General features: G+C 50.4%; 1 protein-coding gene across 1 annotated transcript in view; it reads right to left on the bottom strand.

The window, feature by feature from the left end:
* LOC144487984 (rho guanine nucleotide exchange factor 2-like) overlaps positions 1-20,251 on the bottom strand; it is a 104,071-nt gene extending 83,820 nt beyond the window's left edge. Inside the window, exon 1 of the mRNA XM_078206016.1 lies at positions 19,727-20,251. Coding sequence (XP_078062142.1) covers positions 19,727-20,251 — 525 coding nt within the window. The remainder of the gene's footprint in view (positions 1-19,726) is intronic.
* Between the last annotated feature and the right edge of the window lie 869 nt (positions 20,252-21,120).

Raw genomic sequence — 21,120 nt, 5'->3', positions numbered from 1 at the left:
AGACACAGGGAGATTACACACTGCCCTGAGACACAGGGAGATTACACACTGCCCTGAGACACAGAGAGAGATTACACACTGCCCTGAGACAGAGAGAGAGATTACACACCGCCCTGAGACAGAGGGAGATTACACACTGCCCTGAGACACAGAGAGATTACACACCGCCCTGAGACACACAGAGAGATTACACACTGCCCTGAGACACAGAGAGAGATTACACACTGCCCTGAGACACAGAGAGAGATTACACACTGCCCTGAGACACACAGAGAGATTACACACTGCCCTGAGACACAGAGAGAGATTACACACTGCCCTGAGACACAGAGAGAGATTACACACTGCCCTGAGACACACTGAGAGATGACACACTGACCTGAGACAGGGAGAGAGATTACACACTGCCCTGAGACACAGAGAGAGATTATACACTGACCTGAGACAGAGACAGAGAGAGATTACACACTGCCCTGAGACACGGAGAGAGAGAGAGAGAGATTACACACCGCCCTGAGACAGAGCGAGGGAGAGAGAGATTACACACCGCCCTGAGACACACAGAGATTACACACTGCCCTGAGACACAGAGAGAGAGATTACACACTGCCCTGAGACACACAGAGAGATTACACACTGCCCCGAGACACAGAGAGTTTACACACTGCCCTGAGACACAGAGTGAGATTACAGACTGCCCTGAAACACAGAGAGAGATTACAGACTGCCCTGAAACACAGAGAGAGATTACAGACTGCCCTGAAACACAGTGAGAGATTACACACTGCCCTGAGACACAGAGAGAGATTACACACTGCCCTGAGACACAGAGAGAGATTACACACTGCCCCGAGACACAGAGAGTTTACACACTGCCCTGAGACACAGAGTGAGATTACAGACTGCCCTGAAACACAGAGAGAGATTACACACTGCCCTGAGACAGAGAGAGAGAGAGAGAGATTACACACTGCCCTGAGACAGAGACAGAGAGAGAGATTACACACTGACCTGAGACAGGGAGAGAGATTACACACTGCCCTGAGACACAGAGAGAGATTATACACTGACCTGAGACAGAGAGAGAGAGAGATTACACACTGCCCTGCGACACGGAGAGAGAGAGAGAGAGAGATTACACACCGCCCTGAGACACGCAGAGATTACACACTGCCCTGAGAGACAGAGAGAGAGAGAGATTACACAGTGCCCTGAGACACAGAGAGAGATTACACACTGCCCTGAGACACAGAGAGAGAGATTACACACTGCCCTGAGACACACAGAGAGATTACACACTGCCCTGAGACACAGAGAGAGATTACACACTGCCCTGAGACACAGAGAGTTTACACACTGCCCTGAGACACAGAGTGAGATTACAGACTGCCCTGAAACACAGAGAGAGATTACACACTGTCCTGAGACAGAGGGAGAGATTACACACTGAACTGAGACACAGGGAGAGATTACACACTGACCTGAGATGCAGAGAGAGATTACACACTGCCCTGAGACACACAGAGAGATTCCACGCTGACCTGAGACACAGAGAGAGATTACACACTGCCCTGAGACACACAGAGATATTACACACTGCCCTGAGACACACAGAGAGATTCCACGCTGACCTGAGACACGGGGAGAGATTACAGACTGCCCTGAGACACACAGAGAGATTCCACGCTGTCCTGAGACAGAGGGAGAGATTACACACTGCCCTGAGACAGAGACAGAGAGAGAGATTACACACTGCCCTAGGACGCAGAGAGAGATTACACACTGACCTGAGACACAGAGAGAGATTACACACTGCCCTGAGATGCAGAGAGAGATTACCCACTGCCCTGAGACACAGAGAGAGAGATTACACACTGCCCTGAGACACAGAGAGAGAGATTACACACTGCCCTGAGACACACAGAGAGATTCCACGCTGCCCTGAGACACAGGGAGAGATTACACACTGCCCTGAGACACAGAGAGAGATTACACACTGCCCTGAGACACAGAGAGAGATTACACACTGCCCTGAGACACACAGAGAGATTACACACTGCCCTGAGACACAGAGAGATTACACACTGCCCTGAGACACAGAGAGATTACACACTGCCCTGAGACACACAGAGAGAGATTACACACTGCCCTGAGACACACAGAGAGATTACACACTGCCCTGAGACACAGAGAGATTACACACTGCCCTGAGACACACAGAGAGATTACACACTGCCCTGAGACACACAGAGAGATTACACACTGCCCTGAGACACAGAGAGATTACACACTGCCCTGAGACACAGAGAGATTACACACTGCCCTGAGACACACAGAGAGAGATTACACACTGCCCTGAGACACAGAGATTACACACTGCCCTGAGACACAGAGAGATTACACACTGCCCTGAGACACACAGAGAGATTCCACGCTGACCTGAGACACAGGGAGAGATTACACACTGCCCTGAGACACACAGAGAGATTACACACTGCCCTGAGACACACAGAGAGAGATTACACACTGCCCTGAGACACACAGAGAGAGATTACACACTGCCCTGAGACACACAGAGAGAGATTACACACTGCCCTGAGACAGAGAGAGATTACACACTGCCCTGAGACACAGAGAGAGAGATTACACACTGCCCTGAGACACAGAGAGAGATTACACACTGCCCTGAGACACACAGAGAGATTACACACTGCCCTGAGACACACAGAGAGAGATTACACACTGCCCTGAGACACACAGAGATAGATTACACACTGCCCTGAGACACACAGAGAGAGATTACACACTGCCCTGAGACACACAGAGAGAGAGATTACACACTGCCCTGAGACACAGAGAGAGATTACACACTGCCCTGAGACACACAGAGAGATTACACACTGCCCTGAGACACACAGAGAGATTACACACTTCCCTGAGACACACAGAGAGAGATTACACACTGCCCTGAGACACACAGAGAGAGATTACACACTGCCCTGAGACACACAGAGAGAGAGATTACACACTGCCCTGAGACACACAGAGAGATTACACACTGCCCTGAGACACACAGAGAGATTACACACTGCCCTGAGACACACAGTGAGAGATTACACACTGCCCTGAGACACAGAGAGAGATTACACACTGCCCTGAGACACACAGAGAGATTACACACGCCCTGAGACACAGAGAGATTACACACTGCCCTGAGACAGAGACAGAGAGATTACACACCGCCCTGAGACACACAGAGAGATTACACACTGCCCTGAGACACAGAGAGAGATTACACACTGCCCTGAGACACAGAGAGAGATTACACACTGCCCGGAGACACACAGAGAGATTATACACTGCCCTGAGACACAGAGAGAGATTACACACTGCCCTGAGACACACAGAGAGAGAGATTACACACTGCCCTGAGACACAGAGAGAGATTACACACTGCCCTGAGACACACAGAGAGATTACACACTGCCCTGAGACACACAGAGAGATTACACACTGCCCTGAGACACAGAGAGAGATTACACACTGCCCTGAGACACACAGAGAGATTACACACTGCCCTGAGACACAGAGAGAGATTACACACTGCCCTGAGACACAGAGAGAGATTACACACCGCCCTGAGACACAGAGAGAGATTACACACTGCCCTGAGACACACAGAGAGAGATTACACACTGCCCTGAGACACAGAGAGATTACACACTGCCCTGAGACACACAGAGAGATTACACACTGCCCTGAGACACACAGAGAGAGATTACACACTGCCCTAAGACACAGAGAGAGATTACACACTGCCCTGAGACACACAGAGATTACACACTGCCCTGAGACACAGAGAGAGAGATTACACACTGCCCTGAGACACAGAGAGAGAGAGAGATTACACACTGCCCTGAGACACACAGAGAGATTACACACTGCCCTGAGACACATAGAGAGAGATTACACACTGCCCTGAGACACAGAGAGAGAGAGAGAGAGAGAGAGATTACACACTGCCCTGAGACACAGAGAGAGAGAGAGATTACACACTGCCCTGAGACACAGAGAGAGAGAGATTACACACTGCCCTGAGACACAGAGAGAGAGATTACACACTGCCCTGAGACAGAGAGAGATTACACACTGCCCTGAGACACAGAGAGAGATTACACACTGCCCTGAGACACAGACAGAGAGATTACACACTGCCCTGAGACACAGAGAGAGAGATTACACACTGCCCTGAGACAGAGACAGAGAGATATTACACACTGCCCTGAGATGCAGAGAGAGAGATTACACACTGCCCTGAGACAGAGACAGAAAGAGATTACACACTGCCCTGAGACACAGAGAGAGAGATTACACACTGCCCTGAGACAGAGACAGAAAGAGATTACACACTGCCCTGAGATGCAGAGAGAGATTACACACTGCCCTGAGACACAGAGAGATTACACACTGCCCTGAGACACAGAGAGAGATTACACACTGCCCTGAGACACACAGAGATTACACACTGCCCTGAGACACAAAGAGAGATTACACACTTCCCTGAGACAGAGACACAGAGAGATTACACACTGCCCTGAGGCACAGAGAGATTATACACTGCCCTGAGACACACAGAGATTACACACTGCCCTGAGACACAGGGAGATTACACACTGCCCTGAGACACAGGGAGATTACACACTGCCCTGAGACACAGAGAGAGATTACACACTGCCCTGAGACAGAGAGAGAGATTACACACCGCCCTGAGACAGAGGGAGATTACACACTGCCCTGAGACACAGAGAGATTACACACCGCCCTGAGACACACAGAGAGATTACACACTGCCCTGAGACACAGAGAGAGATTACACACTGCCCTGAGACACAGAGAGAGATTACACACTGCCCTGAGACACACAGAGAGATTACACACTGCCCTGAGACACAGAGAGAGATTACACACTGCCCTGAGACACAGAGAGAGATTACACACTGCCCTGAGACACACTGAGAGATGACACACTGACCTGAGACAGGGAGAGAGATTACACACTGCCCTGAGACACAGAGAGAGATTATACACTGACCTGAGACAGAGACAGAGAGAGATTACACACTGCCCTGAGACACGGAGAGAGAGAGAGAGAGATTACACACCGCCCTGAGACAGAGCGAGGGAGAGAGAGATTACACACCGCCCTGAGACACACAGAGATTACACACTGCCCTGAGACACAGAGAGAGAGATTACACACTGCCCTGAGACACACAGAGAGATTACACACTGCCCCGAGACACAGAGAGTTTACACACTGCCCTGAGACACAGAGTGAGATTACAGACTGCCCTGAAACACAGAGAGAGATTACAGACTGCCCTGAAACACAGAGAGAGATTACAGACTGCCCTGAAACACAGTGAGAGATTACACACTGCCCTGAGACACAGAGAGAGATTACACACTGCCCTGAGACACAGAGAGAGATTACACACTGCCCCGAGACACAGAGAGTTTACACACTGCCCTGAGACACAGAGTGAGATTACAGACTGCCCTGAAACACAGAGAGAGATTACACACTGCCCTGAGACAGAGAGAGAGAGAGAGAGATTACACACTGCCCTGAGACAGAGACAGAGAGAGAGATTACACACTGACCTGAGACAGGGAGAGAGATTACACACTGCCCTGAGACACAGAGAGAGATTATACACTGACCTGAGACAGAGAGAGAGAGAGATTACACACTGCCCTGCGACACGGAGAGAGAGAGAGAGAGAGATTACACACCGCCCTGAGACACGCAGAGATTACACACTGCCCTGAGAAACAGAGAGAGAGAGAGATTACACAGTGCCCTGAGACACAGAGAGAGATTACACACTGCCCTGAGACACAGAGAGAGAGATTACACACTGCCCTGAGACACACAGAGAGATTACACACTGCCCTGAGACACAGAGAGAGATTACACACTGCCCTGAGACACAGAGAGTTTACACACTGCCCTGAGACACAGAGTGAGATTACAGACTGCCCTGAAACACAGAGAGAGATTACACACTGTCCTGAGACAGAGGGAGAGATTACACACTGAACTGAGACACAGGGAGAGATTACACACTGACCTGAGATGCAGAGAGAGATTACACACTGCCCTGAGACACACAGAGAGATTCCACGCTGACCTGAGACACAGAGAGAGATTACACACTGCCCTGAGACACACAGAGATATTACACACTGCCCTGAGACACACAGAGAGATTCCACGCTGACCTGAGACACGGGGAGAGATTACAGACTGCCCTGAGACACACAGAGAGATTCCACGCTGACCTGAGACACAGAGAGAGATTACACACTGCCCTGAGACACACAGAGATATTACACACTGCCCTGAGACACACAGAGAGATTCCACGCTGACCTGAGACACGGGGAGAGATTGCAGACTGCCCTGAAACACAGAGAGAGATTACACACTGCCCTGAGACACACAGAGAGATTACACACTGCCCTGAGACACACAGAGAGATTCCACGCTGACCTGAGACACAGGGAGAGATTACAGACTGCCCTGAAACACAGAGACAGATTACACACTGTCCTGAGACAGAGGGAGAGATTACACACTGCCCTGAGACAGAGACAGAGAGAGAGATTACACACTGCCCTAGGACGCAGAGAGAGATTACACACTGACCTGAGACACAGAGAGAGATTACACACTGCCCTGAGATGCAGAGAGAGATTACCCACTGCCCTGAGACACAGAGAGAGAGATTACACACTGCCCTGAGACACAGAGAGAGAGATTACACACTGCCCTGAGACACACAGAGAGATTCCACGCTGCCCTGAGACACAGGGAGAGATTACACACTGCCCTGAGACACAGAGAGAGATTACACACTGCCCTGAGACACAGAGAGAGATTACACACTGCCCTGAGACACACAGAGAGATTACACACTGCCCTGAGACACAGAGAGATTACACACTGCCCTGAGACACACAGAGAGATTACACACTGCCCTGAGACACAGAGAGATTACACACTGCCCTGAGACACACAGAGAGAGATTACACACTGCCCTGAGACACAGAGATTACACACTGCCCTGAGACACAGAGAGATTACACACTGCCCTGAGACACACAGAGAGATTCCACGCTGACCTGAGACACAGGGAGAGATTACACACTGCCCTGAGACACAGAGAGAGATTACACACTGCCCTGAGACACAGAGAGAGATTACACACTGCCCTGAGACACAGAGAGAGATTACACACTGCCCTGAGACACAGAGAGAGATTACACACTGCCCTGAGACAGAGACTGAGAGATTACACACCGCCCTGAGACACAGAGAGATTACACACCGCCCTGAGACACAGAGAGATTACACACCGTCCTGAGACACAGAGAGATTATACACTGCTCTGAGACACAGAGAGATATTACACACTGCCCTGAGACACGGAGAGACAGATTACACACCGCCCAGGGACACAGAGAGATTACACACTGCCCTGAGACACAGAGAGAGATTACACACTGCCCTGAGACACACAGAGAGATTACAAACCGCCGTGAGACACACAGAGAGATTACAAACCGCCCTGAGACACACAAAGAGATTACACACTGCCCTCAGAGAGAGACAGAGAGAGATTACACACTGCCCCGAGACACAGAGAGAGATTACACACTGCCCTGAGACACACAGAGAGATTACACACTGCCCTGAGACACAGAGAGAGATTACACACTGCCCTGAGACACACAGAGAGATTACACACTGCCCTGAGACACACAGAGAGATTACACACTGCCCTGAGACACAGAGAGAGATTACACACTGCCCTGAGACACACAGAGAGATTACACACTGCCCTGAGACACAGAGAGAGATTACACACTGCCCTGAGACACAGAGAGAGATTACACACCGCCCTGAGACACAGAGAGAGATTACACACTGCCCTGAGACACACAGAGAGAGATTACACACTGCCCTGAGACACAGAGAGATTACACACTGCCCTGAGACACACAGAGAGATTACACACTGCCCTGAGACACACAGAGAGAGATTACACACTGCCCTAAGACACAGAGAGAGATTACACACTGCCCTGAGACACACAGAGATTACACACTGCCCTGAGACACAGAGAGAGAGATTACACACTGCCCTGAGACACAGAGAGAGAGAGAGATTACACACTGCCCTGAGACACACAGAGAGATTACACACTGCCCTGAGACACATAGAGAGAGATTACACACTGCCCTGAGACACAGAGAGAGAGAGAGAGAGAGAGAGATTACACACTGCCCTGAGACACAGAGAGAGAGAGAGATTACACACTGCCCTGAGACACAGAGAGAGAGAGATTACACACTGCCCTGAGACACAGAGAGAGAGATTACACACTGCCCTGAGACAGAGAGAGATTACACACTGCCCTGAGACACAGAGAGAGATTACACACTGCCCTGAGACACAGACAGAGAGATTACACACTGCCCTGAGACACAGAGAGAGAGATTACACACTGCCCTGAGACAGAGACAGAGAGATATTACACACTGCCCTGAGATGCAGAGAGAGAGATTACACACTGCCCTGAGACACAGAGAGAGAGATTACACACTGCCCTGAGACAGAGACAGAAAGAGATTACACACTGCCCTGAGATGCAGAGAGAGATTACACACTGCCCTGAGACACAGAGAGATTACACACTGCCCTGAGACACAGAGAGAGAGAGAGAGAGAGAGATTACACACTGCCCTGAGACACAGAGAGAGAGAGAGATTACACACTGCCCTGAGACACAGAGAGAGAGAGATTACACACTGCCCTGAGACAGAGAGAGATTACACACTGCCCTGAGACACAGAGAGAGAGATTACACACTGCCCTGAGACAGAGACAGAGAGAGAGATTACACACTGCCCTGAGACACAGAGAGATTACACACTGCCCTGAGACACAGAGAGATTACACACTGCCCTGAGACACAGAGAGAGAGCGAGATTACACACCGCCCTGAGACACAGAGAGAGAGAGAGATTACACACCGCCCTGAGACACACAGAGATTACACACTGCCCTGAGACACAGAGAGAGAGAGAGAGATTACACACCGCCCTGAGACACAGGGAGAGATTACACACTGCCCTGAGACACAGAGAGAGATTACACACCGCCCTGAGACACAGAGAGAGAGATTACACACCGCCCTGAGACACAGAGAGAGAGATTACACACTGCCCTGAGACACACAGAGAGATTACACACTGCCCTGAGACACAGAGAGAGAGATTACACACTGCCCTGAGACACACAGAGATTACACACTGCCCTGAGACAGAGAGAGAGAGAGATTACACACCGCCCTGAGACACAGGGAGAGATTACACACTGCCCTGAGACAGAGAGAGAGAGAGAGAGATTACACACCGCCCTGAGACACAGGGAGAGATTACACACCGCCCTGAGACACAGGGAGAGATTACACACCGCCCTGAGACACAGAGAGAGATTACACACTGCCCTGAGACACACAGAGAGATTACACACTGCCCTGAGGCAGAGACTGAGAGATTACACACTGCCCTGAGACACAGAGAGATTACACACCGCCCTGAGACACAGAGAGATTACACACCGCCCTGAGACACAGAGAGATTACACACCGCCCTGAGACACGGAGAGAGAGATTACACACCGCCCTGAGACACAGAGAGATTACACACTGCCCTGAGACACAGAGAGAGATTACACACAGCCCTGAGACACACAGAGATTACACACTGCCCTGAGACAGAGACTGAGAGATTACACACTGCCCTGAGACACAGAGAGAGATTACACACTGCCCTGAGACACAGAGAGATTACACACCGCCCTGAGACACAGAGAGATTACACACTGCCCTGAGACACAGAGAGAGATTACACACTGCCCTGAGACACACGGAGAGATTACACACTGCCCTGAGACAGAGACAGAGAGAGATTACACACTGCCCTGAGACACACAGAGAGATTACACACTGCCCTGAGACACAGAGAGATTACACACTGCCCTGAGACACACAGAGAGATTACACACTGCCCTGAGACACAGAGAGAGATTACACACTGCCCTGAGACAGAGAGAGATTACACACTGACCTGAGACACAGAGAGATTACACACTGCCCTGAGACACACAGAGATTACACACTGCCCTGAGACAGAGACAGAGAGATTACACACCGCCCTGAGACACAGAGAGATTACACACCGCCCTGAGACACAGAGAGATTACACACCGTCCTGAGACACAGAGAGAGATTACACACTGCCCTGAGACACAGAGAGAGAGATTACACACTGCCCTGAGACACAGAGAGATTACACACTGCCCTGAGACACAGAGAGATTACACACTGCCCTGAGACACAAAGAGAGATTACACACTGCCCCGAGACACAGAGAGAGATTACACACTGCCCTGAGACACAGAGAGAGATTACACACTGCCCTGAGACACACAGAGAGATTACACACTGCCCTGAGACACACAGAGAGATTACACACTGCCCTGAGACAGAGAGAGAGATTACACACTGCCCTGAGACACAGAGAGAGATTACACACTGCCCTGAGGCACAGAGAGAGAGATTTCACACTGCCCTGAGACACGGAGAGAGAGAGAGAGAGATTACACACCGCCCTGAGACAGAGCGAGGGAGAGAGACATTACACCCCGCCCTGAGACACACAGAGATTACACACTGCCCTGAGACACAGAGAGAGATTACACACTGCCATGCGACAGAGACAGAGAGATTACACACCGCCCTGAGACACAGAGAGATTACACACCGCCCTGAGACACAGAGAGATTACACACTGCCCTGAGACACAGAGAGAGATTACACACTGCCCTGAGACACACAGAGAGATTACACACTGACCTGAGACACACAGAGAGATTACACACTGCCCTGAGACACAGCGAGATTACACACCGCCCTGAGACACAGAGAGATTACACACTGCCCTGAGACACAGAGAGAGATTACACACTGCCCTGAGACACACAGAGAGATTACACACTGCCCTGAGACACAGAGAGAGATTACACACTGCCCTGAGACACAGAGAGAGATTACACACTGCCCTGAGACACAGAGAGAGATTACACACTGCCCTGAGACACAGAGAGAGATTACACTCTGCCCTGAGACACAGAGAGAGATTACACACTGCCCTGAGACACAGAGAGAGATTACACACTGCCCTGAGACACACAGAGAGATTACACACTGCCCTGAGACACAGAGAGAGATTACACACTGCCCTGAGACACACAGAGAGATTACACACTGCCCTGAGACACACAGAGAGAGATTACACACTGCCCTGAGACACACAGAGAGAGATTACACACTGCCCTGAGACAGAGACAGAGAGATTACACACCGCCCTGAGACACAGAGAGATTACACACCGCCCTGAGACACAGAGAGATTACACACTGCCCTGAGACACACAGAGAGATTACACGCTGCCCTGAGACACACAGAGAGAGATTACACACTGCCCTGAGACACACAGAGAGAGATTACACACTGCCCTGAGACACACAGAGAGAGATTACACACTGCCCTGAGACAGAGACAGAGAGATTACACACCGCCCTGAGACACAGAGAGATTACACACCGTCCTGAGACACAGAGAGAGATTACACACTGCCCTGAGACACAGAGAGAGAGATTACACACCGCCCTGAGGCACAGAGAGAGATTACACACTGCCCTGAGACAGAGAGAGAGAGATTACACACTGCCCTGAGACACACAGAGAGATTACACAGTGCCCTGAGACACAGAGAGAGATTACACACTGCCCTGAGGTACAGAGAGAGATTACACACTGCCCTGAGACACAGTGAGAGATTACACACTGCCCTGAGGTACAGAGAGAGATTCCACACTGCCCTGAGACACAGAGAGAGATTACACACTGCCCTGAGACACAGAGAGATTACACACTGCCCTGAGACACCGAGAGAGATTACACACTGCCCTGAGACACACAGAGAGAGATTACACACTGCCCTGAGACACAGAGAGAGATTACACACTGCCCTGTGACACATAGAGAGAGATTACACACTGTCCTGAGGTACAGAGAGAGATTACACACTGCCCTGAGACACAGAGAGAGATTACACACTGCCCTGAGACACAGAGAGAGATTACACACCGTCCTGAGACACACAGAGAGAGATTACACACTGCCCTGAGACACAGTGAGAGATTACACACTGCCCTGAGACACAGAGAGTTTACACACTGCCCTGAGACACAGAGAGAGATTACACACTGCCCTGAGACACAGTGAGAGATTGCACACTGCCCTGAGACACAGAGAGTTTACACACTGCCCTGAGACACACAGAGCGAGATTACACACTGCCCTGAGGTACAGAGAGAGATTACACACTGCCCTGAGACACAGAGAGAGATTACACACTGCCCTGATACACAGTGAGAGATTACACACTGCCCTGAGACACAGAGAGAGATTACACACTGCCCTGAGACACACGGAGAGATTACACACTGCCCTGAGACACAGTGAGAGATTACACACTGCACTAAGACACAGAGAGAGATTACACACTGCCCTGAGACACAGAGAGAGATTACGCACTGCCCTGAGGTACAGAGAGAGATTACACACTGCCCTGAGACACAGAGAGAGATTACACACTGCCCTGAGACACAGTGAGAGATTACACACTGACCTGAGACACAGAGAGAGATTACACACTGCCCTGAGGTACAGAGAGAGATTACACACTGCCCTGAGACACAGAGAGAGATTACACACTGCCCTGAGACACAGTGAGAGATTACACACTGACCTGAGACACAGAGAGAGATTACACACTGCCCTGAGACACAGTGAGAGATTACACACTGCCCTGAGACACGAGAGAGATTACACACTGCCCTGAGACACAGAGAGAGAGATTACACACTGACCTGAGACACAGAGAGATTACACAGTGCCCTGAGACACACAGAGATTACACACTGCCCTGAGACAGAGACATTACACACCGCCCTGAGACACAGAGAGATTACACACCGCCCTGAGACACAGAGAGATTACACACCGTCCTGAGACACAGAGAGAGGTTACACACTGCCCTGAGACACAGAGAGAGAGATTACACACCGCCCTGAGACACAGAGAGATTACACACTGCCCTGAGACACAGAGAGAGATTACACACTGCCCTGAGGCACAGAGAGAGATTACACACTGCCCTGAGACACAGAGAGAGATTACACACTGCCCTGAGACACAGAGAGAGAGATTACACACTGCCCTGAGACAAAGAGAGAGATTACACACTGCCCTGAGACACAGAGAGAGATTACACACTGCCCTGAGACACACAGAGAGAGATTACACACTGCCCTGAGACACAGAGAGAGATTACACACTGCCCTGAGACACAGAGAGAGATTACACACTGCCCTGAGACACACAGAGAGAGATTACACACTGCCCTGAGACACAGAGAGAGATTACACACTGCCCTGAGACTCACAGAGAGAGAGATTACACACTGTTCTGAGGTACAGAGAGAGATTACACACTGCCCTGAGACACAGTGAGAGATTACACACTGCGCTGAGACACAGAGAGAGATTACACACTGCCCTGAGACACAGAGAGAGATTACACACTGCCCTGAGACACAGTGAGAGATTACACACTGCCCTGAGACACAGAGAGAGATTACACACTGCCCTGAGACACAGAGAGAGATTACACACTGCCCTGAGACACAGAGAGAGATTACACACTGCCCTGTGACACATAGAGAGAGATTACACACTGTCCTGAGGTACAGAGAGAGATTACACACTGCCCTGAGACACAGAGAGAGATTACACACCGTCCTGAGACACACAGAGAGAGATTACACACTGCCCTGAGACACAGTGAGAGATTACACACTGCCCTGAGACACAGAGAGTTTACACACTGCCCTGAGACACAGAGAGAGATTACACACTGCCCTGAGACACAGTGAGAGATTGCACACTGCCCTGAGACACAGAGAGTTTACACACTGCCCTGAGACACACAGAGCGAGATTACACACTGCCCTGAGGTACAGAGAGTGATTACACACTGCCCTGAGACACAGAGAGAGATTACACACTGCCCTGAGACACGAGAGAGATTACACACTGCCCTGAGACACAGAGAGATTACACACTGCCCTGAGACACAGAGAGAGAGATTACACACTGCCCTGAGACACAGAGAGATTACACACTGCCCTGAGACACAGAGAGAGAGATTACACACTGACCTGAGACACAGAGAGAGATTACACACTGCCCTGAGACACAGAGAGAGAGATTACACACTGCCCTGAGACACAGAGAGAGATTACACACTGCCCTGAGACACAGAGAGAGATTACACACTGCCCTGAGACACACAGAGAGATTACACACTGCCCTGAGACACAGAGAGAGATTACACACTGCCCGGAGTCACAGAGAGATTACACACTGCCCTGAGACACACAGAGAGAGATTACACACTGCCCTGAGACACAGAGAGAGAGATTACACACTGCCCTGAGACACACAGAGAGAGATTACACACTGCCCTGAGGTACAGAGAGAGATTACACACTTACCTGAGACACAGAGAGAGACTACACACTGCCCTGAGGTACGGAGAGAGATTACACACTGCCCTGAGACACAGAGAGAGATTACCCACTACCCTGAGACACAGAGAGAGATTACACACTGCCCTGAGACACAGAGAGAGATTACCCACTACCCTGAGACACAGAGAGAGATTACACACTGCCCTGAGACACAGTGAGAGAGAGAGAGAGAGAGATTACACACCGCCCTGAGACACAGAGAGAGATTACACACTGCCCTGAGACACAGTGAGAGAGAGAGAGAGAGAGAGAGAGATTACACACCGCCCTGAGAATTATTTATTTATTAATGTCACAAGTCGGCTTACATTAACACTGCAATGAAGTTACTGTGAAAATCTCCGGTGCCTGTTCGGGTTACACTGAGGGAGAATCTAGCACGGCTGATCCACCTAACCAACACATCTTTCGGGCTGTGGGAGGAAACCGGAGCACCCGGAGGAAACCCACGCAGACATGGGGAGAACAGTACAGCACAGGAACAGGCCCTTCAGCCCCTCCAAGCCTGTGCCGATCATGATGCTGCCTAAACTAAAACCGTACGCTCTTACAGAGCCCGTATCCTCCCATTCCCATCCTATTCATGTATCCGTCTTGTTGCCCCTTAAATGCCGCTATCGTACCCGCTCCCACCCCCTCCCCGGGCAGCGCGTTCCAGACATTCACCACCCTCTGTGTAAAAAAACTTACCTCACACATCTCCTCTAAACTTTTCCCCACGCACCTTAAACCTATGTCCCCGAGTACTTGACTCTTCCACCCTGGGGAAAGAGCATCTGACTATCCACTCTGTCCGTGCCCCTCATAATCTTGTAAACCTCTATCAGGTCACCCCCTCAACCTCCGTCGCTCCAGTGAGAACAAACTGAGTTTATCCAATCTCTCCTCATCGCCAAGAGAGACAGAGACAGAGAGAGAGACAGAGAGAGAGACAGAGACAGAGAGAGAGACAGAAACAGAGAGAGAGACAGAGAGTGAGAGACAGTGAGACCGAGGGAGACAGAGAGAGACAGAGAGGCCATTCGGCCCCTTCCTCTGCTACCCCAGTCCCCAGGTACTCTCCGGGGTTTTGGAACTTCCTTGTGTTAAGTTTGGTGAGTTTTCAAAGTTTAAAGTTTATTTATTAGTTACAAGTCGGCTTACATTAACACTGCAGTGAAGTGACTGTGAAAATCCCCTGGTCGCCACAGTCCAGCGCCTGTTCGGGTACACTGAGGGAGAATTTAGCACGGCCAATCCACCCTAACCCGCACGTCTTTCAGACTGTGGGAGGAAACCGGAGCACCCGGAGAAAACCCATGCAGACACGGGGAGAACGTGCAGACTCCACACAGACAGTGACCCGAGCCGGGAATCGAACCCGGGTCCCTGGTGCTGTGAGGTAGCAGTGCTAACCACTGTGCTACCGTGCTGCCCACGTTTTATCCCAAGTCAGGAATTGACTAACCCGGCTAATCCCCTGACACTAAGGGGCAATTTCGCATGGCCAATCCAAATGGGAGTCTTTTATAGACCTCCTAAAAGTTCTAGAGAGGTTGAGGAAAGGATTGCGGAGTCAATCCTGCTTAGGAGTGAAAGTAATAGGGCAATTGTTATGGGGGATTTTAACTTGACTAATATTGACTGGAATTGTTATAGCTCTAGCTCGTTAGAGGGGTCAGTTTTTGTTCAAAGCGTGCAGGAAGGTTTTTTGACTCAGTATGTAGACAGGCCAACTAGAGGTGAGGCTATATTGGATCTGGTGCTGGGAAATGAGCCAGACCAGGTGCTAGACTTGGAAGTTGGTGTGCATTTTGGTGATAGTGACCACAATTCGGTTACGTTCACCTTAGTGATGGAAAGGGATAGGCATGAACCTCGGGCCAGTGGTTTTAGCTGGGGGAAGGGTAATTATGAGGCTATTAGGAGAGAATTAGGAAACATAGGTTGGACTAGGAGATTACAGGGACTGGGAACGTCCGACATGTGGAGTTTTTTCAAGGAGCAGCTACTGCGAGTCTGTGATAGGTATGTCCCTGTCAGGCAAGGAGGAATTGGTAGGGCTAGGGAACCGTGGTGCACCAAAAAAGTTTCTTTGTTGGTTAAAAAGAAAAAGGAGGCTTATGTTCGGATGAGACGTGAGCACTCGGGTAGTGCACTAGAAAGCTTTAGATTGGCTAAGAGGGAGTTGAAGAGCGAGCTTAGAAGGGCTAAAAGGGGACATGAGAAGACTTTGGCGGATAGGGTTAAAGAGAATCCTAAGGCGTTCTATAGGTATGTCAAGAACAGAAGGTTGGTTAGGGCAAGTTTAGGGCCAGTTATAGATGGCAGAGGGAAGTTATGTGTGGAACCGGAGGAGATTGGTGAAGCATTGAACCAATATTTCTCTTCGGTGTTCACGCAAGGGGACATGAATATAGCTGAGGAGGACACTGGATTGCAAGGGAGTAGAATAGACAGTATTACAGTTGATAAGGAGGATGTGCAGGATATTCTGGAGGGTCTGAAAATAGATAAATCCCCTGGTCCGGATGGGATTTATCCAAGGATTCTCTGGGAGGCAAGAGAAGTGATTGCAGAGCCTCTGGCTCTGATCTTCAGGTCGTCGTTGGCCTCTGGTATAGTACCAGAAGATTGGAGGTTAGCGAATGTTGTCCCATTGTTTAAGAAGGGGAACAGAGACTTCCCCGGGAATTATAGACCGGTGAGTCTCACTTCTGTTGTCGGCAAGATGTTGGAAAAAATTATAAGGGATAGGATTTATAGTTATTTGGAGAGTAATGAATTGATAGGTGATAGTCAGCATGGTTTTGTGGCAGGTAGGTCGTGCCTTACTAACCTTATTGAGTTTTTTGAGAAAGTGACCAAGGAGGTGGATGGGGGCAAGGCAGTGGACGTGGTATATATGGATTTTAGTAAGGCGTTTGATAAGGTTCACCATGGTAGGCTTCTGCAGAAAATGCAGATGTATGGGATTGGGGGTGATCTAGGAAATTGGATCAGGAATTGGCTAGCGGATAGGAAACAGAGGGTGGTGGTTGATAGTAAATATTCATCATGGAGTGCGGTTACAAGTGGTGTACCTCAGGGATCTGTTTTGGGGCCACTACTGTTTGTAATATTTATTAATGATCTGGATGAGGGTATAGTTGGGTGGATTAGCAAATTTGCTGATGACACCAAAGTCGGTGGTGTGGTAGACAGTGAGGAAGGGTGTCGTAGTTTGCAGGAAGACTTAGACAGGTTGCAAAGTTGGGCCGAGAGGTGGCGGATGGAGTTTAATGCGGAGAAGTGTGAGGTAATTCACTTTGGTAGGAATAACAGATGTGTTGAGTATAGGGCTAACGGGAGGACTTTGAATAGTGTGGAGGAGCAGAGGGATCTAGGTGTATGTGTGCATAGATCCCTGAAAGTTGAGAATCAAGTAGATAAGGTTGTTAAGAAGGCATATGGTGTCTTGGCGTTTATTGGTAGGGGGATTGAATTTAGGAGTCGTAGCGTTATGTTGCAACTGTACACAACTCTGGTGCGGCCGCACTTGGAGTACTGTGTGCAGTTCTGGTCCCCACATTACAGGAAGGATGTGGAGGCTTTGGAGAGGGTGCAGAGGAGGTTTACCAGGATGTTGCCTGGTATGGAGGGGAGATCCTATGAGGAGAGGCTGAGGGATTTGGGATTGTTTTCGCTGGAAAGGCGGCGGCTAAGAGGGGATCTTATTGAAACATATAAGATGATTAGAGGTTTAGATAGGGTGGATAGTGATAGCCTTTTTCCTCTGATGGAGAAATCCAGCACGAGGGGGCATGGCTTTAAATTGAGGGGGGGTAGTTATAGAACTGATGTCAGGGGTAGGTTCTTTACCCAGAGGGTGGTGAGGGATTGGAATGCCCTGCCAGCATCAGTAGTAAATGCGCCTAGTTTGGGGGCGTTTAAGAGATCCGTAGATAGGTTCATGGACGAAAAGAAATTGGTTTAGGTTGGAGGGTCACAGTTTTTTTTTAACTGGTCGGTGCAACATCGTGGGCCGAAGGGCCTGTTCTGCGCTGTAATGTTCTATGTTCTATGTTCTATGTTCTAACCTGCACATCTTTGGACACTAAGGGACAATTCAGTATGGCCAATCCATCTAACCTACACATCTTTGGACACTAAGGGGCAATTTAGCACGGCCAATCCACCTAACCTGCACATCTTTGGACACTAAGGGGCAATTTAGCACGGCCAATCCACCTAACCTACACATCTTTGGACACTAAGGGGCAATTTAGCACGGCCAATCCACCTAACCTGCACATCTTTGGACACTAAGGGACAATTTAGCATGGCCAATCCACCTAACCTGCACATCTTTGGACACTAAGGGACAATTTAGCATGGCCAATACACCTAACCCGCACATCTTTGGGTACTAAGAGGCAATTTAGCATAGCCAATCCACCTAACCTGCACGTCTTTTGGACTGTGGGAGGAAACCGCAGCACCCGAAGGAAACCCACGCAGACACGGGGAGAAGGTGCAAACTCCACACAGACAGTGACTCGAGCCGGGAATCGAACCCGGGTCCCTGGCACTGTGAGGCAGCAGCGCTAATCCACTGTACCACCCTCTGTTCCTGTGAGTTGCTCTGGCAGGTTGGGAGTTTATATTGATAGCGGGGCCTGTTACTGAGAGACAGTCAGCGTGAGTCAGTTCCTGTTTGTGTTTGAACTCAAACCCGGGCCTATTCCGAGTGAATCAGCCCTTTATCTGCTCGCTGAGAGAGTTGGCCTGCCTCTCCATCCCCCCTCTCTCTGTGTGTCACACCACGAGAAGGCGGATGATCGTCTATATATAAATATTGTGTCATGGCCAGGCCCCGTCCTGTTGGGGGAGGGGAGGGAGGGCTGAATGTGCTTCTGTCGAGGTGCTGGAGAGGGAGGGGAAGCGGCAGGGGGAAGGGCGGCAGTGCTGACATCAAACAGGAAGGCAGGGTTTACCAGAACACAAAGCAAGAGCGCGACTGGGCTCCGAATTCAGGCCTGTGACAGGGTCAGAGTTCAGGAACAGGCCCGTCTGAGGGTCAGAGTTCAGGAACAGGCCCGTCTGAGGGTCAGAGTTCAGGAACAGGCCTGTCTGAGGGTCAGAGTTCAGGGACAGGCCCGTCGCAGGGTCAGGGTTCAGGAATGGGCTCCTCTCAGGGTCAGAATTCAGGGACAAGCCCCTCTCGGGGTCAGAGTTTAGGGTCAGACGCGTCTCAGGGTCAGAGTTCAGGGACAGGTCCGTCTCAGGGTCAGAGTTCATGGACAGGCCCGTCTCAGGATTAGAGTACAGGGACAGGCCCATCTCAGGGTCAGAGTTCATGGACAGGCCCGTCTCAGGGTCAGAGTTCAGGGACAGACCTGGGTCAGGGTTCAGGGACAGTCTCGTCTCAGGGTCAGGGTTCAGGGACAGGCCCGTCTCAGGGTCAGAGTTCAGGGACAGGCCCACCTCAGGGTCAGAGTTCATGGACAGGCCCGTCTCAGGGTCAGAGTTCAGGGACAGACCCGGGTCAGGGACAGGCTCGGGTCAGGGTTCAGGGACAGACCTGTCTCAGGGTCAGAGTTCAGGGACAGACCCGGGTCAGGGTTCAGGGACAGGCTCGTCTCAGGGTCAGGGTTCAGGGACAGGCCCGTCTCAGGGTCAGAGTTCAGGGACAGGCCCGCCTCAGGGTCAGAGTTCAGGGACAGACCTGTCTCAGGGTCAGAGTTCAGGGATAGGTCCGTGCCAGATTTGACAAAGGGTCGTCTGGACTTGAAACGTGAGCTCTTTTATCCCCTTACAGATGCTGCCAGACCCGCTGAGATTTTCCAGCATTTTCTCTTTTGGTTTCAGATTCCAGCATCTGCAGTAATTTGCTTTTATTTATGAGATTGTCACTGACTTCAGGAAGCATAGAGGAGAACATGCCCCTGTCTTCATCAATGGGGACAAAGTAGAAAGGGTCACGAGCTTCACATTTTTAGGTGTCCAGATCACCAACAACCTGTCCTGGTCCCCCCCATGCTGACACTATAGTTAAGAAAGCCCCACCAACGCCTCTACTTTCTCAGACGACTAAGGAAATTTGGCATGTCAGCTACGACACTCACCGTCTACAGATGCACCAGAGAAAGCATTCTTTCTGGTTGTATCACAGCTTTCCTCATCTTTTCCCTGTACCATTCTGCTAAGTTCCCAACGGATCATCTCAAGGTCACTCACATCCTTTTCCCCAAAATTCCAGCGCTCCCAATCAGGTGGGACTGACATGTGTGACACCTGCTTTGCCTAAGACCGCAAGAAACTCCAAAAGGTCGTGAATGTAGCCCAGTCCATCGCGCAAACCAGCCCCACAC

Source organism: Mustelus asterias, unplaced genomic scaffold (assembly GCF_964213995.1).
Source record: "Mustelus asterias unplaced genomic scaffold, sMusAst1.hap1.1 HAP1_SCAFFOLD_1180, whole genome shotgun sequence".
In the NCBI taxonomy this organism is placed as follows: domain Eukaryota; kingdom Metazoa; phylum Chordata; class Chondrichthyes; order Carcharhiniformes; family Triakidae; genus Mustelus; species Mustelus asterias.
Note: the sequence above shows the minus strand (reverse complement) of the source record. Positions and strands in the feature narration are given on the sequence as shown.